This window comes from Panulirus ornatus, chromosome 17 (genome assembly GCF_036320965.1).
Source record: "Panulirus ornatus isolate Po-2019 chromosome 17, ASM3632096v1, whole genome shotgun sequence".
In the NCBI taxonomy this organism is placed as follows: domain Eukaryota; kingdom Metazoa; phylum Arthropoda; class Malacostraca; order Decapoda; family Palinuridae; genus Panulirus; species Panulirus ornatus.
This window is the reverse complement of record NC_092240.1, coordinates 6,165,001-6,191,972: the sequence shown is the minus strand read 5'-3', so window position 1 is coordinate 6,191,972 and position 26,972 is coordinate 6,165,001. Positions and strand designations below refer to the sequence as shown.

Genomic DNA, 26,972 nt, shown 5'->3' with positions numbered 1-26,972 from the left:
CAGACAGACATATAGACAGACAGACAGACAGACGGACAGAGAATCTTGGACTGACCTCGTCACTCGTCTGACCAGTGTTGGGGTGTGAGGGTGAGGGGAAAATGGACACACGAGAGTAAAACACATCATTAAAGGAAAGTTTCCAAATAGGATTGAATTATTACGTAGGATGAGACCAGAGATGGTGTTTGGCACCCCCTATTTTTCTTTTTTTCGTTTTCCTGAAGCGATGTTATGGAAAATGTGGATAAATGGTTGTGTGTGTGTGTGTGTGTGTGTGTGTGTGTGTTTCAGTCAGAGTTTCCTGTGAAGTGTCGAGAGACCTTTTCTAAAGTGATAAGCTGCCATGATCTGTATTACAGGAGTCCTAACGAGCTCGACTTTCTGAAATTGTGGCAGTGCCTCGAGTGTACGATGAGAGGGAGGGCAGCTGTGTCGTCGCCGGCACCTCTGCCAGAGGCCCCACAGGGAAAACACGACCTCTAGGGTGGTGCGGGGTCGTTACCACAGACTGTGCCAGGATCCGGGTGTTGGTGGTAACGCTGCAGGCGGATACGTCAGACGGCGGAGGTACGACCCTACTACCTCCAGGAAGGAAAGGCAAGACGCCGAAGACGGCACGGACAGTGGACACGAACTCAACAGTTCCTTAGACGAACAGTCCAGTTCGCCCAAGGAGTCCCCTAGACAGCCACGGAAGTCCTCAGGTTGTAGCGGGTTGAGAGCTACTGGCGGGCATAGCACACGCGGCTATACCAGTCTCAGTGGCTCTGACTCCCCCTCCTCCCTCAAGAAGTCGCAGGGAGCGGCGGCCAAGAACAACAACAACTCGAGCGGCGCCAAGAAGCGCGTCAGGTTCTCGCAGAGCGTGAGTGTGGTCCGCCCGCCGCCGACGACCCGCCTCACCACCTTCACCAAGCAGAGCCTGGGAGCCATCGGGGCCTTGGCCATCAGAGAGCGTTATGGCGAAGGCAGCGACTCTCTCTACGCCACCTTCAGCCCCAAGTCCCACGCTCTGAGACGCCAGAGACAAGGAGCAGCAGCTGCCGGAGACTACCACCTGCCTCCCCTCAACCACAGGAGCGCCGCCGCCAGGAGACCCGATATCGTAGGTGGTGGCACGGGCCGCGGCATCAGTAGCGTCACCTGCGTCAGTAGCACCGTCGGGGAGGCGCCCGTGAGAGTGAAGATGTTGTCCTACATGCTACCGGTGGAGGAGAAGGTCAACTTCACAGAAGGAGACGCCTCCTCCTTCACCCCGCTGAGCGAGGATCGCTCACCCATCACGGAGACCAAACCCCTGCTGGGCGACGACAAACTCGCCTCGCTGGGCGAACCCATACAGCTGGAGTCGCCCTCCACCGAGGAGGCCAAGCTCATCATGGAGGAGAGGGAGAAGGAGAAGACCCACGACCCTGATGGGGAGTCGAAGACCGCCGGGTCGTCTGAGGACCGGAGCCCGGTCGCCAGCGACGACAAGTCGGTCTTCAGCGAGACCCTCGCCTCCCCGGGCTCCGACGACCGCTCCATCATCAAGACCACAGCTTCCACTAAACCAAGTCTTAAAAGGTCAGTACATTACCCACTTCCCAGTCTTTGTTTCTCCCTCATCCCATGCTTCATCGGGTCACACAACCCTCAGTTTCCGAAGCCTTCCCTCCATTTCTTTTCAGTATACTACAGGTAATTCACTTCGAAATATTACACCTTTGTCATTACTAACATGGACAGTAAGCCTCACATCAGAGGCCACTCTTCTCATGCAGTCACGTAATACACATTCCCACACACGTACCGCCACAATGACGGTTGGTTGTCTAACGTACTCGATGCTCGGTCAATCTTCCACACAACAGACCCAGGGACAGTCTGACTCTCCTCGGCCGGAGGGCAGCTACCACACCGGCCACACACCCTGCACCAGGCTAGCAGTTACCTTGTCTCCAAACGGCCGAGAAAAAGCGACACATGGAGGCTTGTGTACGGCAACAAGAGCCAGACACGGGACACATCGGTTACACTGTGTATTAATTGGCAGCAGCTCGTCTTACAGAGGCACTGTACAGCTGTTCTTGTTGCCTAGTGCTTGGTGATGATGCCAGCCTCGCCTGACCTTCCCTTATACTGGTACATGCAAGTACGAGGGACACCGTGACACGGGTTCTTATCTTCGGACAAGCCAAACTGGTGAGGTATCACAGGTAATGTGCTATCTTGGGGATTAGTACTGAATCATGTTCACGTTACAACAGTAATGCAAAACGAGTAGGTAAGTGGTGTCGTGAGGAGGGTTAGGTTATGGAAAACATGATTGTTTGTCCACGTTATGGTAAACATAATTGTTTGTCCACGTGAGGTTTTCATTTTCTGGCGCTTTACAATCAGGTTTGGGAGGTACTGTGTGATACTAAATGACGGATGTACTCTCACGTCACATTATCTAACGCCTTTTCAAACCTTTCCTAGAACGTATCACTTTGACCCCTTGAGCATGACGGTACGGCCCCTTAAGCACACAGCTACGATCCCTAAATACGCCGGTACGATCCTTAAGCAAGCCGATACGATCCTTTGGTATGATGGCCTAGCCTGACCATCATACCCACTCGTATCGTCGTGCTCGATAGATTAATTGCCAAAAGAACTAACTGCAAGTGTTTCGAGTTACCCCTCAACCACCAGAACGATGAAGGATCCGCTGGGATACACAGAGTCTTTAAAACAATGTTCAGTCATTGTTTGTGACGTTGTGTAAATCACGTGATACAATCACCTGGCAGTGAGTCGCCTGGCCACCAGTGCTGCTCTCTGAAAGGCCAAGTTATTCAGTGTTGTTTGAAACTCTTTTAAGTCTCTAGGAAAAAAAAATGAAGATATATGAAGAATAACTCGTGTTCAAAACACACACACACACACACACACACACACACACACACATACAGAGAGAGAGAGAGAGAGAGAGAGAGAGAGAGAGTCGACGAGGGAGGTGAATACAAAGGCAAAGAGGTACAAGAATTTGACGCACATAAACTTATAACTGCCTGACGTTATCAAGTGGTTTTACGACAGTCAAGGAAGAATGGCTGCTGATTGGTTGATAGGTTGTATGGATGGGGTTACGTCACCACGGTGGTAGACAGTGTGACTACATCAAAACTTCCATCTTGGTCGATCTGGCTAACCTAACTGCCAATGCTGGTGTGTGAATGTGTGCACTGTGTCTTGGAGTTTAATCGTTAGGAAGACACTTAGTGAATGTTTTTTGTCTCATTATGTGTTCATGCGTGGATTAGTGTGATTGTTCCTCCTTAGACTAAGTCGACTCAATGAAGACAAACAATACATTCCTGTAAAGGTCATTAAACCAGAATCCGTACCCATACAAAATAAATCATACACAACACATATTCAAATGCTATCAAATCTCACCTTTATATGCCCTTGCTACAAAGAAAAAGAAAGATCTAGAAGAATCGCGTCATTACAGTAAATACAAACAATGCGTGACAAGCCATCACTTATGGTGGTCGCACCACTGCTGTGTAACAAAACTCAATCTCGCCCAACCCAAAAAAATGATAGATTATATGCGGCTTCAGAAGAATTTTAAACGGAAAAACTTAATCTGTCTTAGGTTGGCCTTAATATTTATGCGGTTTTAACGTTTTGAAATCTCAAACCTAACCTCCAGATGATTAAGTATTACGCGAATTCAACGCTGTTTATCTAAAATCCTTAACATATCCTATGATAGAATCGGTGCGTTGTTTTCTGACACTGTTTTACTCCATTCTTCTTGTCACTGTTATCAATGCCAGCGTCATTTTTCTCTTGCACGAATACAGCTCAAGAAACACACTCCCGTAGGAAGTTATATATATATATATATATATATATATATATATATATACACAAGAACTAACATGAGTGTAAGTGACATGTACATTTGTTGATCATTATTTTTCAAAGGCAAAAAGCTTTACAATAAAGTTCTGTTGGTAAACACACACACAACAGGGTTAAATGTGTAAGACAGTGAAACGCCGTAATGAATGCATTTTCCGCGAAGACTGTACCCTGAAGGACAGGAACATGGCCACACAGTGCCATTACTTGGCAAATTACCGCAAGCAAAAAGCAAGCTGGGCCAGCTTTATCCATATTTCAGTAAGGTGGAAGCCATCAAGAGTGAAACACCAGTTCAAATCACTATTACCATGTACCTAATTTTTTTTCATAACTTCCTTCAAAACTCTGATAATTGATATCGGCTTTTAATTAGGAGGGTGACGTAATAGCAGTAGGGGCAACTGGTGTACGTAAGATAAGCTTTTGGTTTATATTTATGTTTCAAACCGTCACCAGTAACCTTAATTAGCATTACATCACACGTTGTACGAACTAAGAAAATCCCAGCGTCTTCCAACAGAACTTCATGCATTATTACAACAGCAGTGAAGCTATGATTTTCATTTTTGATTACTTAAGAACAAAAATAATAAAGCTCTCATAAAACAATGATGATAATATCGAACGAATGTACTTCAGACTACGACAACAGCGAAGTAGATTTTTCCACATTTCTGGCTAGGCTTTTATATGGAAATTACAGACTATTTTATGGCAATCTTATTCTATTACTTGGCCACATATTTGCTCAGGTTATTACTTGGCCACACAGCTGCTAAGGCCATTACTTGGCCACATAGTTGCTTAGGCTATTACTTGGCCACACAGTTGCTTAGGCCATTACTTGGCAACATAGTTGCTTAAGCTATTACTTGGCCACATAGTTGCTATCAAGTATGCTTCTTCTTAGGCTATTATATGGCCACTTAGTTGCTGTAAGATTTACTTATCTCGAGGACTAAGGTTAATATGGCATGATATAGAGCCCATCTTCACTTTACTGTGAGTAATATTACATGACATTTGCAATATCAATAGAATACAGTCAACAAAAACAAGAAAACAAGTGAATTATGGTGATAAAACTCATTCTAACTTAAAATGTCTGTCACACGCAGGAAGTAGATTTGCATAACTGATGACTCATACACCAAAGTACGGGCCATTATGGCGTATATATATTTTTCATTTAAGCTGGTCATCAACATGCAATGCTATTACGTCAATCACCTACGCACGACTGCATTTAATGAAAGTTATTTCATAAATCACACCATTCACAAGCACCATTCACTAACTACACAGAGCTGGGCTTATTGCAATGAAAGCTGTGGAAACTGTTGTTTATATGATAAACCAGTCACGGGTCGTCCATCATACATTTATTTAGATAACAAATACCTTACACGTATTTGCCAACCATTGTCTACATACAGATGTACCTTTAACACAGTAAAATCATATATATATATATATATATATATATATATATATATATATATATATATATATATATTGCAAGTACAATATGCAGATGTGGGGACTAATGGATTTACAATATGTAAATTAGACGTTTTTCAATTTCCAGGGCTCACCCTATTAAATTCTGTATATTTACTCGTACAATATGATTAACATCATGCATAAATCATATGTAATTTCTGTAGTCTCACACAGATGGCTAATAAGCTTTGTTATCAGTTTACTGTACGATGGATTACTGAACCTCGCGAAGGACGAAGAATGTAGTAGGGTAGCAATTCGCCAATAATTGTAATTTAAAACAATCCTACAGGAGTTTGTCTAGTAAGGTATTCACACATCGTTCACAATCTATACTAGTTAACAGCCATATCCTCACATGCTTTTGTTTTCGGTGCTTGGTTATCTACTTACGTATCAATCTCTTGTTAGCACATGGAGCTGATATGTCGTCTTTCACCGGCTACTCATAATACAGTTAAGAAAGCCATACACTGTAAATACAGCCTGCGTTTAGTAAACTTATGCATCTGTACAGACGTGAGATAGTAATGTATCAGTTACTGACCTGTGACACAAGGACCATTCAAGCAGGAGCTCCAGTGATTTAAATTATTCACACAAAGACAAGGAAACATTACCAAGACCCACAACAAGAGTGCAGCACATGTAGGCGTCGTGGTCTTCTAAATACCCAAGACCTGTTCCAATATTATCATGCATATTCAACCATAATTCTTCTCTAATACGATTGTATGAGATAGGAATAAAAATATAGGTCAATAAGAGTTTGATGATGGATATGATTTTATATTATTCACTTAGTGAAATGAATTTCAACGAAAAAGGGTAAAGGCACATGTAGGTGTCGTTGGTTGGTAATCATATGACTGTTAATCAGTCACAAATATAGAGTTTTAAATTGTATATTGAATTAGATCAGACGAAAATAGGTAGTTAGAAGGACTGCAAATACTCCTATGCATTGTTTAAACAACATTTATGGAGACTTCAACATCTCGTATGACCTTAGTAAACAGAATGACGCCATGACGGTATATTTTCCGTTTAAGTCACATGTATGAGTTAAAGTGGTGGTGCTTTAAAAAATTTACTGAACACAGACAATTGTGCTTGAAATAAAGACCAGCCGAGTGAATATAACCATTTCGCTTGCATGGATGCCATCTGTCAATACGACAAGTTGAGCCAGGTAAGCCATATATTGTTAGTTCAAATGAAAAAGGAAAAAAAAAGTGCATGTTTTCGAGTATGCTTATTTAGCTACAATTTTATCTACGTGTGATTATCTTAATGAAGTGCTGTACGTGTAATGATTCAGTAGCAGATATAACAGGGACGAAACGCTTGATACAGTTTGCTGGATAGCAAGCTCAAAATTCCCCAACCACGCCATTAAACTCGCAGTCCCGGTAATTAGGTAAGCACTTGTCTCGTGTTCCTGCAGGTAAAATGTTACTGAGATTAACACTTCACCTCGTGGAACTGGAACCCGGCGTGATTTTTGCCTAAGATATTTTCTACGTGGACTAGCGTCCAGGCTCGTTAAATGTAGATATTTAAGTTCGTATTATAGCCTTGTCGGTGGACGTTCCAAGGAAGGGTACACAAAATTCAAAATAGTGAATGCAGTTGAGAAACATATAACCAGGGGGTTTTGTAAGGTAATTGGTATATCCACAGTTATTGTGATTAAATGAAGTGGTGGATTAAGTTACCTTTTCTTTTATATTAAGAGATTATGAAACATCAGCGTGCGATTATCGTTCTAGAAATTTCCAGCTGCAAAATTGTACCAAACATCGTTTAAAATACACGAGGGCGATGGTGAATTAACTCTTCAAAGCTTTAAGCTCGCCTACGGAAAGATATAAACGGGCGAAAAGCTTTGAAATTTGAAGGAACGCTGCTTTCACGAATATCGCCTTGCGTATGGATGAATTGCTGCAAGTTATGCAGACAAGTTGACGGCGATTAATGTTACATTCCTTGATCAGTGACCGAAATAGAGGAAAAAATGATTTAGAAATCTGGATGAAAATCATCCATTTGTAAGAATGATGAAACCCTGAGAACCAAACTGAAAACTAAAATGTTGCCTCTATCATAAAATTAGCCCACTAAAAATAGAAAGTAGCCCATAGAAACAAGAAAGTAACTCAGTTTGTGTAAGGTAGGCACTGAAAGAACCCCCGAAAATGGGAAATATTGAAAAACTGGTTCTGGTATGAAATGTATAAGACAGGCGGTAATTCTTCGGTAATGTAACTTTTTTCTCTTTGATCTATCCTAATCTGGCTTCAACGCAAGTTACCCTGAAATAGGTAGTTTAAGGGCAGCACAAAAATAACCGATGGATTTGGAAGAAGCTTATGTTAATGGATTCCTGAAAATTAGTCTAATTAACTTAAAAAGGTAGTGATGAGGTGTAATGGCTCTGAATCATCTTACAGTAAATAAAGTAACAGCCGGGAGGGCTATGATGTCAGGGTACTGGGAGAGGTATGCATCGTAAAAGTAGCTGAACAAACCTGTTGGAATCAAGATATCGTATGAAAAGTATAACCAAACACTGCTCAGGGGTCGAGATTTGAATTACTTTTCATGGCTTATAGGCGAAATGTACCAACGACATAAGCTACTCTTTGCCTCCACAGGGTGAAGCGCACACACTGCCAACAGCCTTGCAGCAACTGAAGGACCAAAACTTTTTTCTTCAGACGTTAAGAAATAAGGTAACTTTTGTAAGTTAGGGAAGTTAGGTCAGGAATTTATAGGTTCTGTCGATTTATATAAGTGTTTCACGTTTTTTTCCCCCGGAGTTCCCCCTGATATCCATAACCCTCCCCAATAGCATTTATTTATCAATTTTTTATCGTAATGACTTCATAATACACATATCATCACTGACCTTGTCAACCACTGTTACTAATTGTAAGGAGTCCATTGACATCCTGCTCTTTCAGATCCGCCAGTTATTTTTATGTTGTTGGGAAGCTAATGAAGGAAATGCCTTACGTGAACTACGTAAACCAGACCTTTTTCGAAGTGACCAAACCTAACCAGCGATAAGGATAAAGCCCCTATATCGTTCTTTGAACAACTTCGAATATATAAAGCCTTGTACTGAATTAGTGAACAACTTCGAATAATATATATAGCCTCGTCGAGTGATAAATGTATATATATAGCCTTGCATATATTACAGGATTTCCTTTATAAAGCTGTTGGAGTAAATGCGGGGGAGGGGGGGGGGGGTCATTTAGCCAATTAAATCAAGTTTTTGTTTATTTTTTAGTATTGCCAAACATGTGATTCCCAAATTTCAATCTCTCTTATCAGCTTCTGGGCCTCGACATTTCCAATTTGATCCCCAAACATGACGCTTGAAACGCAACCTCGTTTTGGGGGAACTGTTTTTGTCCATGTTGGGTAAACATTTAAATAAAACTGGATTTACTTAAGTGAAAAGAATTAAGATCCGTGGAGCAAAATTAAAGCTTATACAGTATTTTATGAGGCTAGTACGTAACTAATCCACTCCGCGCCATATTACCATAGACCCGTTTATTATACTGAAGACATGTACTGTACTATATTAGAAACAATTCATTGAAACATTTTATGCAATCGAGACATCTACTGTATTGAGGATTGATTGAGACTTACTGCATTGGAGACAAGACACACTGTACCAGAAGCAGATACTGGTTTAATGTACTGCTTTGCAACAGTTGGGGACATTTGTTTAATTTACTTTAGTGAACATTACCATGGTGGAGAAGTTTAATGTGTTGGAAGAGTCATCGTTGTAGAAGCGTTTACTGCGATGAAATATGTTTATCGAGGTAAAGACGTTTACTGGAGAGGCTGACCCTACTGTTTTGAACTAAAGCCATAGAGTTGCCCCCTGCCAGTGGCCTCTTAAGGGTGAGGCACTAAAGGCTAAGAAGTGGCACTGGAGTTCACTAGTTATGTAGACTCTTGCCATGGCCACATCTTTAAGGGAGTTCAAGTTGGAACGGACGTCAGAGATATAGGTAGATGACGCATAATGCTTGCAGCGGATAGGGGACGCTCTGATGAAGGCTTTACTGTTTTAAGGGATTTTACTGTTGTAGAGGCATTATTGTGCTAGAGCTTCTTAATTAATTGGGGTTATTTGTATCGTAGGTAACTGGATGTTGAAAGCACCCGGTAAGGAAGCACCACTGTGAAATTGGTTGAAAAGCGTGGCTGCAGTATATTAAAGCTCTGTGTAGGTGAGAAATGGGTTAATGGAAGGCCGACTCGCTGGGTAAGGTGAGACTATGTAATAGGTGAGGGGAAATGGGTGAGCAACAGGTCGTAATCCGATTACGAAGCAGTGAGCTGCCTCATGGTCCGTTACTTAGCCACTTGTGGCGAGGGAACACTTCAGGGGCTGGCCGGTGGGGTGTGTGGGTGGTAAGGAAGCCCCTAAGAGCGCGTTTAACATAACACCGCGACGGTTCGCAAGAGGCCGCCATGAAGCCAGGTTTCCTCAGCTACATAAATAGAGATAGCCAAGGTATTCTTACCTCCGAACCCTTATACGGATCATAAAGGGTGCAACCATTTGTCTTCTGCATGAGCACACACACACACACACACACACACACACATATATATATATATATATATATATATATATATATATATATATATATATATATATATATATATATATATATATATGTATATATATATATATATATATATATATATATATATATATATATATATATATATATATATATAGAGGTAAAACCACAGGGAAACGGAAAATGCGAAGTGAAGTGTCAAGCGATTTCGTATGTTTACATCGTCAGGACTGAGAACAGATACAGAGAACCAGAATATGATATACCAGCCGCCACTGGTCGGGGCAAGCATAGGAATGAAGAAAAAGGCGAACGAATTAAGATGACCTCGCCCCCTTCAGGTCACAAACTAAGGTTAACGTATGTTTCCTAAAACATAGATTAACCTGGGTTTGTAATGAGAGGTGAGGTCATCGAAGGTGACCTGTGCCATAATCCCTTCACCTGTTTTGTAATTCATTTGCTTCCCACGCCCAGTGGCGGCTGATGTATTGCATTCTGGTTCTCTTTATTTGTATTCCGTCCTGACGATGTAATTATACGAAAGCGTTTGACATCGTATTTTCCGCTTCCTTGTGGTTTCACCTGCATCTTATATACACACCCGCTACTTGTGTACTTTTTGTGTATATATATATATATATATATATATATATATATATATATATATATATATATATATATATATATATATATATATAGAGAGAGAGAGAGAGAGAGAGAGAGAGAGAGAGAGAGAGAATTTCCTTGTGTAGAATACCATGTAATTATCTGCTTACATTAGCATGAATATGTGCCAACCTTTACTCGGTTATCACTGTAATTTATCATTTAGTGTTGCATGTGGTCAGGAAATCAGTGAGAGTGTCGCTGACATGTCAGTATTCAGGTCGCCGAGCACAATCACCGGAAGTGGACACTTTGTACCTGCCTAAATTGCAGCAGAATTCGAGATTAACGTGCGCATAAGGTTGACCCGGAGGTGCCTTTGTATACGTATCGTGAGCAAGGATGGCAGTCAGTTGCAAGATCTGAGTGCTACACAAGCGCAGGGGTTCGATCTCCGCCATACTGGCAACGCTAGCGAACACGGGTATGTCAGCGAGGAAACAACTGTTTCAAAATCGTAACGGTTGATTGGACTTTTGTTATCAGTCTGCCTTTCCTTTGTGGAAGACTCAGTCTGATCTTCTCATTTCGTGTCTCTAATGCATTAGTGGCCAGAGTAAGTTCATCGCGTTGTGGGGGGGGGGGGGGGGAGTCTCTATGTGATTTCGTCACCACGGAAAATAAGCTGACGTGAATGCTGTAAAATGTAAGCTTATGGATCATCTTGATTGTGGACACCTCACGATGAAATTCAGGATTCAGATGAAATGCATTAAGAGTTTACGTCGTCTCTTTGTTATTGTGCGTTATTGGTATTCTCTTGACTACGATCATTTGATTTAGTAATTTAATGTTAAACGTAAATTGTTACTCATCCAGGAAAATAAATTTAGTAATTTAATGTTTAACGTAAATTGTTACTCATCCAGGAATGGTATTGGAAGCGTTTCCTGTGTCTTTGGCAAGCACTGAGGTGTGACTCCGCCCGAAGATAAACAAAGGCCACGTTCGTAGCTTCGCTCACATTTATCACTTTACGTCAACCGTCCCAGCCCACTGTGTTGCAACCGGTCGTGAATGCACTCTTTATCTTTTACTCTCTTTTTAAGCCATGTTTACTAGGTTTTACTTCTTTTATCTTCTTTTCATAAGATTTATATTTCTCATAGAATGTAAGGGCTTAAAGGTCTACACTGGAAGTACATATAGTAGTTCTGGGTATTTTATGGCCATAAGCTTCCTCATGTAATACGTTCAACAATTCGACCATATTCTCATCATACCGACACAAGTAAAAGCTCCGTCTTTATACCTGGGTATAATAAGAAGGTAGTTTCTTTTTTCTTATGACGTCTTGCGAAGATTGCATTGATAATGGTGCTCGTAGGAAATATGTAAAGTGCCTCTTGTATGACTTTAGGAGTGCACAGAACTGCATAAGTTTAGTATGTTAGGAATTTATAATATCTACTGGTTTCGGATTTCTTTGGAATATATGTGGAGACGTAGGTTTACGTGTTCTCTTCAGAATTTATTCAGGATGATTCAGGGTGATTTACGTTGTAGGAAGTCTTTGGCTGAAGTAGATTTACATATCATCCTTTGAATTTACATTGTAGGAAGTCGTTGGTTGATGTAGATTTATATGACGAAGAAATGTATTGGAGCATGTTTCTTATAAGGTTTCTTGATGGCTGTTACACTGACAGAATATGCATACGTGTTTTTTTTTTTTTTAAGGTTACATCTCACCATTGCGTTTTAAAGTAGATCATAATGTTAATGGTGTCCATATCGCTGTGATTCATGTGTGACGACGTTGTGTTGGCCAGATGCCTGTGCCATTGTCTTGGCTTTGGCAGCTGTGTTGCTCAAGTGTGATGCTGCGCTGCTGTGTTGTTCAGGTATGTCATGGCGTCGTCCAGGGCTGCTGTAAGTTAATAAGGAGTTGATGTAGTCACGTAGGACAAGGGTGTTGTGTTGGTAAGTTGCCTCACTGGTTGGCAACGATGGTCGGGTGGTTGTGTCTTGGCGTACCGTAGGCTACTGTGTTGGCCAGGGGTCCTGCTAGGCTATTATGCTTACCAGAGGTATAAATAGGATGCCGTGTTGGGCCAGTCGTTTGTGTCATGATATATTGCCTGGTTGCTTTGTTAGTCAGGTTTATGCAAGGGTGCTGTGTTAAGACAATGGTTTGTGTCATGAAGACACAACGGTGATGTAGTTGGCAAGAGGGACGTGACAGGCTGTCACTGGTTTTGTTACTCCTGGTGACACTGTCATCACAGTGAAAGGCATGAATTAATCTTGCTAAAACATCATGCAAGTTTCTGTCTGATTTTTTCATCACGTCCAGAATGTGTGTTGTCTATACTGCCCAGTCATTATGTACGGCATGAATGTAGGCTATGAGATTTTGCGTATGCTTTATTTTTTCTCCTGTGTATTACTGGTCGAAGAATTTTCGATTTGGTTGATTCTTTGTTTGACCCTCGTGGTTATTCCAGTGTCGAGATAATCGTGAGAACCCTTCTCCTTACTTTTACTTGACCCATTGACCCAGACGACACGACCCCTTGAGCACGACCATACGACCATACAGAACGACAGGATGACATTTGAACACTACGTTTTACGACCCTTCAGCACCACGGTACGATCCTTGGACGCAGTGGTTCAAACCTTAGGTATGGAACTGTGCTCTTTTGACCTCACTTAACTTTAAAGGTCAGGTCAAAGGTTACGCCACGATCGTCAAGTGTTGCACCGTCGTGCTCAAGGGGTTGAGTCATTACAAGATAACAAAAAAAAAAAAAAATGATGATGGAAAAGCTTGCCGATGACTCATTGTATTATAAACAGTTCCATTATTTTTTTTAAGCTTATCATCTACTGTTGAGCGCTATCAACTTGACTCATGTCTGTAAATCAGGTTTGCATTATCAGGTAACATCTGATATTGTTTTTTTTTAGAGGCAACGACTTGTAAACATTTTATTTTTCACTCTGATATTATTTTTTCTTCATTTGTTTTAAATCTATTTAGCTTTACAACTTCCCTCTCTACCCCCTGGGCTATAAACAAGAGAAGGTTAACCATTTGACCCCGATGGGACGACCATGAGCGCACTGGTAACGACCCTTAGGTATAATAGAATGGCCTGACATTTCACCTGACTCCCTGTAGCGCCTGAAGGTAGTGAGTGCTCCTGTTGCTCGAGGTTCACACCATGTCGACGTGCAGGAAGAGGTTAAGCCATGTCACAGGCCGCAAGGTTCTCACGGGTTGGAATCCCCGCGTACTCTCCTCCCTATGCGTCTCGCACCTTTAACTAGAGCAAACACGTACTCATCACACAGGGGCCATATCTTTTGTGAGAGTAGTGTAGATCCCAGCCACATTGCCTGTGTTCGTCTCCGCACACACATTTGCTCTATCTCAGAGCAGGAAGGAAAGAACAGTATTGTATATATATATATATATATATATATATATATATATATATATATTTTTTTTTTTTTTTCTTTTCTTCTTTCTTTTAAACTGTTCGCCATTTCCCGCGTTAGCGAGGTAGCGTTTAGAACAGAGGCCTGGGCCTTTTTTGGAATATCCTCACCTGGCCCCCTCTGTTCCTTCTTTTGGAAAATAAAAAAAAAAAGAGAGGGGAGGATTTCCAGCCCCCCCCCCCCCCCCCCCGCTCCCTCCCCTTTTAGTCGCCTTCTACGACACGCAGGGAATACGTGGGAAGTATTCTTAATCCCCTATCCCCAGGGATAATATATATATATATATATATATATATATATATATATATATATATATATATATATATATATATATATATATATATATATTAATTTGTGATAGCCATCTGGCATTCTAGATGGCTCTGAAATTATAACGATTGGTCTAATAATGATAAATATTTTTCTCAACCTTCGATAATTCGTAAACATCAGATATTGTGATTCTTTCTGATGGCCAACACCGTTTTCTTCGTCCACAGCAGCCTCCCACTGTGTACAAGGTCTTAGAGATTCGTTTGACTCACCTGCTGGTTGATGGGTTCTTCTGCTGTGATGTGTATCGCTAGATATCTTCAACAACAACGTCGCTTCTCTGCGCTGCTCGATGTCATGCCGAATCCAGTGTTAAAGGTAATTGGTTATAATATCTGCTGAATCCAGTGTCAGACGCAGTGGTTTATAGCATCTAGTCATTCGTTCATTCAGAATCGTGGATTTACCTAACCATCTTTTACCTTGTTTTGTCCGAACGTAAGCTTACGTATTGCACTGAGACAGGATATAATTTGGGACGTTAAGGTGTCCATACAAGACACCTAAGGCACAGAGGGAGTATTACTGTTACGTGATTCGTCTCATGGGTGTTGACGAGAGCTTTGTTTAATTAGGGAGACGTGTTCCGTTTCTGGATGTTTCGAGAAGCCAAGCGTCTTGTAGCCAGATAACAATTGGGTTGGGTTTAAACAGTTGTTATGGCCTCTCATAACAGCTAGCATTTTTTATAAGTCTCATTAGCGTGTTGTTTATCGCCGTCTAAACATTAGCCGCTGAGCTGTTCGCTCTTGTTAATGACGAAGATTTTGCGCGTTATTCGCCTTCCAATTGGTTGGTGTTAGATAACGTGCTTACACGTAGGCGTTATTTCGCTTGCTGGTTAGGACTCATCGGTGTAATGTCCTGGTCTTTGACCCGATCCGTGATCCGTAAGGGTCAGTCAGGTCAAAGGCCTGACTCGTGCGACCCAACAAGTGAGCAGAGTTCGGTGTGTTCGAACCGCGTTCGCTCGACTCTTGTTTATCGAAACCTGCCGGAACTCTTTGCCTCACTGTCTCTAGCTTTTCTATATTTCGCTTCGTTCCATAGACAGAAACGTCTGTGACGGATGACATGTCCATTTCTGTCAGGTTTTAGCTTAAACGGCCCAAAGGATATTAGAATTTCGCTTCTTTATTGCGATGGGAATAGTATACAGCGTCAGAGGACTCTAAAAGAAAAAAAAAAAAGTGGCTTGTTTCATATTGATGTGCAGCCGCCTCCACTCCAGTACCTTCGTCGCCTCGCCACACTAATTCCTCTTCAGGGAGGTTTATTTCCACCCCACAAACATTTTCTTACTCCTCAACCTTATTAAAGTAGAAAGGAATGAAGTACCCGCAGTATTCATGTGCGCCTGAGAGATGGCACTGGACTCCACCTGCGTGAGGTTACACCACGAGTTTGAAAAATCACCTTTGGTGAGGCTTCGGTCCTTGGAAGCACAGTCCTCGTCAAAGGACTTCTCACCCTAGAGGAGTCCACATTACCCTGCTACTGGAAGTAGCGCAGGAGCAGCTGCAGGAACCTTTGGAAAGAGGCCTTGGGGTAATTATAAACGTATGAAAGTTCGTGTGGTATATAACACTGCGGGAGATGTGAGCAGTTTGCTACTCCTGGAGTCCTTTTGTGAGAGGTATTGTACTTTACTCGAGTCTCCCGTATTCGTAGATATTCCGCACCATTTACTGCTCCTATATGGGCCTCATATTTTACGACGCACACCCCACTCCCCTCCTCTCTCCTCTCCTCTCTCCTCCTCTTCCTCACCCATACCTTGCTGTAACTCCTCCACCTCCCCCTTCCCTCTGTAAGTGCTTCTCTGTCCCTTTTATGGGGCAGATTGGCGTTCCTTATTTCATCCAGATCCTTTCCATCAAATTTCCTAGACCGTTCCCCCTCGGTCATTCCATTCCAGATCCTTTCCATCATTATCACCAGCCGTCCCACTCAGCCTTTCCATCAGATATGTCCGACCGTCCCACGTCGTCCTTCTATCCCAGATACTTTCCGTCAAATATATATCACCCATCCTCCTCACACGACCATTCCACCCCAGATCCGTTCCGTCAGATGTCACCAACCTTCTCACGTGGCCATTTTAACATAGATCCCTTCCATCAGATTCACCAGAACCTTACCACACGGCCATCCCAACCCTGATCCTTTCCATCAAACCTCAGACATCAGCCTTCCCAGTTGGCCATTCCAACCAGAGATCCCTTCCGTCAACTATCACCCGACCTTCCCGTGAGACCGTCCCGGCCAGGATCCCTTTCCATCAAATATCACCCGTCCCGCGAGGCCCTTCCAACCCAGATCCCCACAGCCTTCCGGGTGAGCGCCTCCCCGGCCTAATGCTCTCACCTCCTACAACGCGACCTCTCTCTCTCTCTCTCTCTCTCTCTCTCTCTCTCTCTCTCTCTCTCTCTCTCTCTCTCTCGGTATCAACCCCAGCAGAGCGTCAACTTAAAATTTCATCTGTGTCTGTCGGTCTGGTGTGGGGGGAGGCTCGCCTCCCTCCTCCTCCTCCTCCCTTCGCTGCCGACTGCCTGGACAGACATCCCTCTTGCCGGGCTGCACTGTCGACGCGTCTGTCAACCCATAAACCAACCAACCAAGCAACCAGCCAGCCAGCCAGCCAGCCAGCCAGCCAGCCAGCCAGCCAGCCAACCAACCAACCAACCAACCAACCAACCAACCAACCAGCCAATCAACCAAGCAACCAACCCACCCACCCCCTTTTTACGGGGTCTGGCCAGGTCTGAAGTACGATGCAGGAGCCCAGCGTCTATTACGCATGGCACGGTTGGTCTCCATGTAGGAACAGTTTCGTTAAGCAGTATACTTTTTTTCCCCCTCTCCTGCTTTCGCTTCAGAGTTAACCCCCCCTGTGGACGACCCTTGGCCGGATCAGCCAGTGCGGTTGGGATCGTTAGTGTATCCTGGACGCATCTGGCAAAACCCTGCTCTCCCTGGCCACAAGCTGGACTCACATCTCCTCACCCACACTACTGCCCCACCACGCTTCCACAACATATAACCCTGCTCTCCCTGGCCACAAGCTGGACTCGCATCTCCTCACCCACACTACTGCCCCACTACGCTTCCACAACATATAACCCTGGGCTCCCGACACACACAAGCTGGACTCGCATCTCCTCACCCACACTACTGCCCCACTACGCTTCCACAACATATAACCCTGGGCTCCCGACACACACACACACACACACACACACACACACACACACACACATATATATATATATATATATATATATATATATATATATATATATATATATATATATATGCAGGAGGGTGCAAGGAGGGCAAGGAATAGAGTGAATTGGAGCGATGTGGTATACAGGGTTTGACGTGCTGTCAGTGGATTGAATCAAGGCATGTGAAGCGTCTGGGGTAAACCCTGGAAAGCTGTGTAGGTATGTATATTTGCGTGTGTGGACGTGTGTATGTACATGTGTATGGGGGGGGGGGGGGTTGGGCCATTTCTTTCGTCTGTTTCCTTGCGCTACCTCGCAAACGCGGGAGACAGCGACAAAGTATAAAAAAAAAAAAAAAAAAAAAAAAAATATATATATATATATATATATATATATATATATATATATATATATATATATATATATATTCCTCTTACATTTATTATTCCGTTTGAGTCGTTTCCGACGCGGCTGTGGAGGGAGGAAGGGAGGGAGCGGAGGGAGGGTGTGGAGAGAGGGAGGGAGGATGTGGAAAGAGGGAGGGAGGGTGTGGAGAGAGGGAGGGTCGGCTGCCTGTGATGAACAGCTTGTAGTGCCGCGGGGGACTGGAGGATGGCAGTGCCAACATACAGTAATTGGGGAGGATTATATAGTTTTTTTTTACTTCATCCGTTTGAATCGCATAACAGGTTCAGAATGAAACAGATTTGGGGGAGAATTTATTCATTTTTGCGTGTCTGTCGAGAATTTTGGTAGATTAAATTACGTCTCAGGCTGAGGAGTCAAAACCACATTATATATATATATATATATATATAAATATATATATTATATATATATATATTATATATATATATTTATTAATAATCTCGTTATTTTACTCATGTGTTCTCATCAGTGCTTTTTCAGCACATAAATCTAAAGTGCACCTGGACTTACAACACTGACCCCATGCTTACCAATATTCCCTCAATCACATACTCACCTTTATTCATCATCCATCACTAAATTCGGCATAACGCTAACACATCATTCAGCTGCTCCCATATAATATCTATATATTATTATTTATGCATTGTATAATAAATAATCCCTCCGTATCTCATCAATTTCTTTAGCTATAGTTAATGAAATTTCTGGAATTCGTGATACAAGCTCCCACAAGCCTCTTTCACGGAGGGCGTAACTATGTAACGCCACCCCGAATGCCCCCAGAGACTTATTATTACTGGTTATGAAAGCTGATGGAAAGAGTGAGCTTTGGATGTTAATGGCTGAGAGGGCATGGGGGATGTGATGATATCTGTGAGGTAAGTGAGATAGTATGGGTTTGAAAAGAGGATTGTTGGAGTTGGTGTGAAGAAGGTGGTGGGTAAGTGGCTGGGGAAGAGGTGTGTGGAGTATCAGGGAATTGACAAAGGAAAAAGGTAGACAATGGAAGTAAGGGAGTTGGGAGATGCTGGAATTAGTTAGGGATGTGGATGGAAGAGCTGTGGCATGTGAGAGGTGTGATGGGAGTGCTTGGAATATGGTGTTATGGTTGTGTGTGTGTGGAGTGTTTGTGAAAGAGAAGAGTTGTGATTTGGTGTTTTGAGGGAAAATGATGGTGATGTGGGAGAGTATAGAAAGAGGAGGTCAAGAGTGCAATGGTGAAAAAGGGCAATGAGAGTTGGGTGGTGTATCAGAACATTAGGGACACTAGAGTTTGGAGGAGTAGGTGCGTGAGGGATGACTTCATGAGGGCTAAATGGGGGGTTATAACGAGGGGTGTGAAGGATGGAACGTTTTGAAGTGAAGTAGCGCGCGGCGATGGGGGTTATACGGTGTTTGGTGAGTGGTGGACACGTGCAGGGTTAGGGATATGATGGTAAACGCGTATGCAGGAGAAAAGACAAGTCTAGGAGGATGGAGCCGCACAAGAGTTCGTCGTCGGCGGCATCGCAGCAGGTGAAATTGTCAGTAGACAGAGGGCATGATTTAGAGAGTCTTTGGTACGTAATTGAAGATGAGAGTACACAGGTGGATGCCGATGGTTCTCTGAACTTGCGCTTATAAGGCCTCGATGTTAAAGTGAAGGTAAATTATGTCTGTAAATTTACGGAGGTTGTTAGGGAGATAATGTGCAAGAGTTTTGGATAAAGGGCAGGAGGTATTGACAGTAGGGGTGCAGGCATTACGCTAGCAATGTCACGGGATGAGAGTCTTCTGCGAGGGTGTAAGGTAATGTGATGGGCCTTTTCTGAAGATGATGTGAAAATAGAAAGCAAATGGATTTGTATGCATTTACGAACATTGAAGATTGAGAAGCCTGAAGGATTAAAATATATCGGGGAGGCAGTTGTTGAAGCGCGCAAGCCCTTTACGAGGTGGGGGCTGTAAACGGGAGGAATAGAGATGTTGCAAAACAATGGTTACAATGACGTGTAATGTGCGTTTCTGGAATTGTGAGTTTCCATGCTTTTTTTCAACTTATTAAACAGTTGAGGTTAGGAAGTTTGTATGGGTAGTGGGTCTGAGGAGTTCTGAAATTACAACATGGTTTTGTTAAATGGGATTGTTGAGTACGCTAGTAATAGTTCGATGATGTAGCATTTGATAGGTTTGCTTGTATGTATGTTTGACTTAGCACATGATCTTGTGATTGATCTTGTCCCAAGCTTGAAGCATTGTTGTGTGTATGACAGCGCTTTGCTCTCTGATTCTGTTGTTGTGGAATGTTTTTGACTGACTTGATTAAAGTGTGGTGAAAAGGAAATTAATATGTTTATATGGGTTATTAGTTCCCCGAAGTGTTTTGGGCAAGTAATGAAGGTGGTTTGAACTGGACTGGAGGAAGTGAAGTGTTTTAGATATCTGGGAGTGGATCTGTCAGCGGATGGAACCATGGAAGCGGAAGTGGATCATAGGGTGGGGGAGGGGGCGAAAATTTTGGGAGCCTTGAAAAATGTGTGGAAGTCGAGAACATTATCTCGGAAAGCAAAAATGGGTATGTTTGAAGGAATAGTGGTTCCAACAATGTTGTATGGTTGCGAGGCGTGGGCTATGGATAGAGTTGTGCGCAGGAGGATGGATGTGCTGGAAATGAGATGTTTGAGGACAATGTGTGGTGTGAGGTGGTTTGATCGAGTAAGTAACGTAAGGGTAAGAGAGATGTGTGGAAATAAAAAGAGCGTGGTTGAGAGAGCAGAAGAGGGTGTTTTGAAATGGTTTGGGCACATGGAGAGAATGAGTAAGGAAAGATTGACCAAGAGGATATATGTGTCGGAGGTGGAGGGAACGAGGAGAAGAGGGAGACCAAATTGGAGGTGGAAAGATGGAGTGAAAAAGATTTTGTGTGATCGGGGCCTGAACATGCAGGAGGGTGAAAGGAGGGCAAGGAATAGAGTGAATTGGAGCGATGTGGTATACAGGGGTTGACGTGCTGTCAGTGGATTGAATCAAGGCATGTGAAGCGTCTGGGGTAAACCATGGAAAGCTGTGTAGGTATGTATATTTGCGTGTGTGGACGTGTGTATGTACGTGTGTATGGGGGTTGGGCCATTTCTTTCGTCTGTTTCCTCGCGCTACCTCGCAAACGCGGGCGACAGCGACAAAAAAAAAAAAAAAAAAAAAAAAAAAAAAAAAAAAATATATATATATATATATATATATATATATATATATATATATATTTATGTATATCAACTGACTGTTATATTTCTCTCTTGTGTCTCCCCTGATGTGGTTATTACATGAAAGTGCACTTGGGAACTTATCGTGTTCCATTTTCCCCGTAGACTCATATATATATATATATATATATATATATATATATATATATATATATATATATATATATATCCCTCTCGTTATATATATCTTTATAGTCTTAGCTGTAACGTCTCATAAATTACTGGGAAGGAGCGGGAAGAAGGTTCTGGAAGCCTTTTCCACGGAGGGCGCCCCGCCCCCCCCCCCCCCACAGTAATTCTTCATAACGGGGGAAAAATGAAATGACCGTGTGTGGCTCAGCTGGTGGTGGTGGTGCTGGCGGATTGTGGTGGAGGAGAAGTGCCGATGGAGATGATGATGGTGGTGGTGTTGATGGAGCATTTGTTGGAGATGGTGATGGAAGAAATGGTGGCGTGGTGTTGGCGGAGGAGAGGTGCTGTTGATGCTGCCGGTGACATTGCTGGAGATGATGGTTGATGGGTGTTGGTGAAGATGCTGGAATTAGTAGTGGTGTTGGTGGAGGAGCTGCTGGACATGGTGATGATGGTGTCGGTGTTGGCGAAGATGCTGGGAATGATGGTGTTAATGCCCGTTGTGTGTGTGTGTGTGTGTGTGTGTGTGTGTGTGTGTGTGTGTGTGTGTATGGTGATGATGATGGTGATGATGGAGACGCTGCTGCTAAGTGTTGGAGATGCCGGCATGGTCAGGTTGTTGGTGTGTAGTGGAGACACACAGGACACCTGGGTTGGTTGGGGATGTGCCTCTGGTCTGGGTCACGATGGTTAACGAGCAGGGTAGTTGATCGTGGACGCCGTGCTCGTCCCACGAGTGGTAGCGCGCGCGCGATGGGGCGTTCTCATCCCATCGGCTGGAGACGTCTGGAGGACCTCCTTGCCTGGAGACGATATCGGCGAACTTCCGCGTCTGCAGGGAGACAAAAGACAAGTCTCGGAGGGTGGTGGACTCTCGCCCCAAGAGTCCGTCCGCCTCGCGCCGGCATCGCCAGCAGGCGTCAGAAAGTTGTCAGGTAGACCAGAGGCCATGGGATGCTAGAGAGTCTTATGTCGTCACGTAACACTTGAGAGAGAGAGAGTTACGACACCGGGGAGCGCCGATGGTTCTCTCAACTCTTGCGTCTTTAATAAGGCCTCGAGTGCGTATGGTTGTGGTAATTATGTCTGTAAAGTTTACGGATGGGTTGTTAGGGAGATGAATGCAAGAGTTTTGGAAAGAGGGGCAAGTATGCAGCCAGTAGGTGGTGCGGGACTACGCTAGCAAGTGGTCACACCGCGACTGAGGAGTCATCTTCGGCGAGGGTGTATCAGGGTAAGTAGATGGGCCTTCTCGCTCCTGAGGAGTCCATCACTCCCCTGCTCCAGCGTGGAGTGCAGCATCGAAGCCTGCGCGAGCCCCATGACAGGGGTCCTGGGGGCTGTAAAAGGAGGACAAATAACGAGACTGTTTGCCATAACAAGGTTACGAACTGACGTGAATGTGACAGTTATTCTGGAATACTTACATTTTATGCCTTTTTATTCGAACCATTAACTAAAAACACACACGTCTGAGGTTAGGAATGTTCGTATGGCGGGTCGTGGGTACTGACGGACGCTTCCTGCACCACTTACAACCATGGTTTTTTTGTTAAACATTGGGACTTTCGTTCGAGCTCACCCGCCCGTAGTAATAGTTGCGATGATGTCCAGCGATTTGTAGGTTTTGCTCCCTGCATAACCTGTATGTTTGTCTTCTTATACCACACTGATCTGTGTGCTTCTGATATCTTCCGCTACCACACACAGCCTCGAAAGCACCCATTGGTGTGTTGCTGTTTGACTTCCTCTCTATTCTTGTTTGTTGTGGAATGTTTATATATAAGGACTTGAATTTAAGCATGGTTGCCTAAGGGACTTACATCTGTTTATGGGTTATTCATTCCCCCCGAAATGTTTTGGAGCAAGGGTTTCGAAGTGGTTTGTCTGGACCTGGAAGCTGTACACGGCTGTGGTCCTCCTGTACACGGCTGTGGTCCTCCTGTACACGGCTGTGGTCCTCCTGTACACGGTTGTGGTCCTCCTGTACACGGTTGTGGTCCTCCTGTACACAGCTGTGGTCCTCCTGTACACGGTTGTGGTCCTCCTGTACACGGCTGTGGTCCTCCTGTACACGGTTGTGGTCCTCCTGTACACGGCTGTGGTCCTCCTGTACACGGCTGTGGTCCTCTCATTGTCTTGTCTCAGATGAAACGTCCAGTTTGAGAGATAACAGGGAACAACATATACCCTTTCTAAGGTGTGCTGTAGGGAGCAACGCGGTAGGGATTTCGGAAGATCCTGCCAAGAAACTAGAATGGTTGTATGGTTTACCTCAGTCACGTGTAGTACCTATACTCTCTCCCTCACAGTCACTCTCACCCCCTCACCCTGCACTCTCCCTCACAGTCACTCTCACCCCTCGCCCTGCACTCTTCCTCACAGTCACTTTCACTCCCTCGCCCTGCACTCTTCCTCCAACACTCTCACCCTTCGCCCTGCACGCTTCCTCACCACTCTCTCCCTCCGTCACTCTCACCCCTCATTCTACACTCCCCCCCCCCACCACTCCCACACCCCCCGCCCTGCACTCTCCCTCCACCACTCTCGCCCCTCACCCTGCGCTCTCCCTCCCTCACTCTCGCCCCTCACCCTGCGCTCTCCCTCGTCTGTCGAGTAGAGAGGAAGTTCACCTCACGGCCCGCCGGGGAAAAATCTTGCTTAGTAATTTTAGTAAGAGTATCAACCACACCAGAGGTATTGAGAGAGGCCGTCGTGCCTTGCCCATTGTTCAGTCGACGATCATTGTAATGATGATGATAAGAAAATGATGAAGTAAACGACGAGGATAATATGGTCACTAACGGTTTACTGAATGAAAGCTAAACGCTAAGGGTATAGAGAAGATATCTCCGTACGCCACAGTCAGGCACGGAGCACACGTCGATCATGGCAGATGCACCTACGATCATGGCACACGTAATCTAAATACGTCAATCTGTGATGCGTTTTACATTCATCTTCGCACGTGGATGGGAGGTACGTGGCGGGTGATGCTTCGCACGTGCACCTTGACGGAGGGAGTGGATGGGAGGTACGTGGCGGGTTGATGCTTCGCACGTGCACCTTGACGGAGGGAGTGGATGGGAGGTACGTGGCGGGTGATGCTTCGCACGTGCACCTTGACGGAGGGAGTGGATGGGAGGTACGTGGCGGATGATGCTTCGCACGTGCACCTTGACGGAGGGAGTGGTTGGGAGGTACGTGGCAGGTGTTGATACGAATATGGCCATCACCCCGGCCAAAGTCGTGACCCTGAAATATCACCCAAGGTTGTTATTGTTGTTGTTGTTGTTGAGGGCGAGAGCTTGGGGCGAGATTGTTTATGGTTTATTGTTTGCGCCTCCCTGAGAGATAGGAGAAGCTTGTGTGTGTGTGTGTGGTGTGGGAGGCAGATGAACGTAATTCAGCGGGTTTTTCTTTACGCTCAAGATTATGGACATTGTGATGGTTCTGGTGAGCATACGATAAATAGGGGAAGAGATATACAACCCACCCTCATATGTTAGCGACAGACTGATAACACACGCTGGGTAAAGCAGGCAGCGAGCGTGTGCAGTATATAAGGACGGCGTGTTAGTCAATAAGTACGAGCGTAAAGTATTGTTAAGTATATGTAAGACCTGATGCAGGGCTAGGGTTATGGTGGTGGTGGTGAGGAGAGGGAGGTGAGAGGGAGAGGGGGGAAGGTAAGCTCGTAAAATACAACTTTGGCCAACTTTTTCCGTGTGTGATCGGAAGATGGTGGGTTTTATGAAGAGGGAGAGTATAGCAGGAAAATGTTGTAACAGAGCGTCGGTATAGCCACAGGGGAAGATATAACAGAGCATCAGTATAGCCACAGGGGAAGATATAACAGAGCATCAGTATAGCCACAGGGGAAGATATAACAGAGCATCAGTATAGCCACAGGGGAAGATATAACAAAGCATCAGTATAGCCACAAGGGGATATAACAGAGCATCAGTATAGCCACAGGGAAAGATATAACAGAGCATCAGTATAGCCACAGGGGAAGATATAACAGAGCATCAGTATAGCCACAGGGGAAGATATAACAGAGCATCAGTATAGCCACAGGGGAAGATATAACAGAGCATCAGTATAGCCACAGGAGAAGATATAACAGAGCATCAGTATAGCCACAGGAGAAGATATAACAGAGCATCAGTATAGCCACAGGGGAAGATATAACAGAGCATCAGTATAGCCACAGGGAAAGATATAACAGAGCATCAGTATAGCCACAGGGAAAGATATAACAGAGCATCAGTATAGCCACAGGGGAAGATATAACAGAGCATCAGTATAGCCACAGGGGAAGATATAACAGAGCATCAGTATAGCCACAGGGGAAGATATAACAGAGCATCAGTATAGCCACAAGGGAAGATATAACAGAGCATCAGTATAGTCATAAGGATATATGGTTATATGAGAGAGAGAGAGAGAGAGAGAGAGAGAGAGAGAGAGAGAGAGAGAGAGAGAGAGAGAGAGAGAGAGAGAGAGCCTTGTGAGACGAACACATTAGGGGGGGTGGGGGGTGAGACATGGTGTATGTGGCATTTTGGAAGACGCAGCGAAAATAGATATTCCACATTTTCCCTTTTTTTTACGTGTACATTCGACGCCTGTTCTCGACGCGTTTGGACAGCTGGGAAGCTGTGTTGCCAGGTCTCCGGTGATGGAACTTGGGGGGGCAAAGTGTTACGACAAGACGGACGATGACGAGTTTAGTGATGTTACAGGCGAGGATGCTCGCCGGATGGAAGGGGGAGGAGGAGGAGGAAGACTTAGAGAGGGGCTTGGCTGAAACGCACTTTGAAGTGGGTTTATCTCGGGAGAGGCGGTACTGAGGAGAGAGAGAGAGAGAGAGAGAGAGAGAGAGAGAGAGAGAGAGAGAGAGAGAGAGAGAGAGAGAGAGAGGTTCCTAGAGGACTCGGGGACCAGGAACACATGAGAAAATAAAGATAAGTGTGAAAGAAGTTGGTGTAAACATTTCGCATGTGAGACTCTGGAAGAACAGGAGTATAGGAATGGTGACGGACTGATATAGGAATGGTGACGGGCTGATATAGGAATAGTGACGGACTGATATTGGAATGGTGACGGGCCGCTATAGGAATGGTGACGAGCTGATATAGGAATGGTGACAGACTGATATAGGAATGGTGACGGGCCGCTATAGGAATGGTGACGAGCTGGTATAGAAATGGTGACGGACTGATATAGGAATGTCCACGGTCTGACAGTTAGGAATGGTGACGGACTGATATAGGAATGGTGACGGACTGATATAGGAATGGTGACGGACTGCAATAGGAATGGTGATGAACTTGTATAGGAATGGTGACGGGCCGCTCTGGGAATGGTGACGGGCTGATATAGGAGTGGTGGCCGCGTGATCAAGCCACATCGACGGGGTCCGTGATATTAGTTTAGACGGGAAAATACAACGT

The 26,972-nt window shown here is 44.3% G+C and overlaps 1 protein-coding gene across 2 annotated transcripts in view; it reads left to right on the top strand.

Moving 5' to 3' along the window:
• LOC139754522 (uncharacterized) overlaps nt 1-26,972 on the top strand; it is a 730,441-nt gene that overhangs the window by 20,596 nt on the left and 682,873 nt on the right. For both annotated transcript variants that reach the window (XM_071671829.1, XM_071671830.1), the window contains exon 2: nt 363-1,569. In XM_071671829.1, the coding sequence (XP_071527930.1) occupies nt 1,190-1,569 (380 nt within the window). In that variant the 5' untranslated portion in view covers nt 363-1,189. The remainder of the gene's footprint in view (nt 1-362; nt 1,570-26,972) is intronic.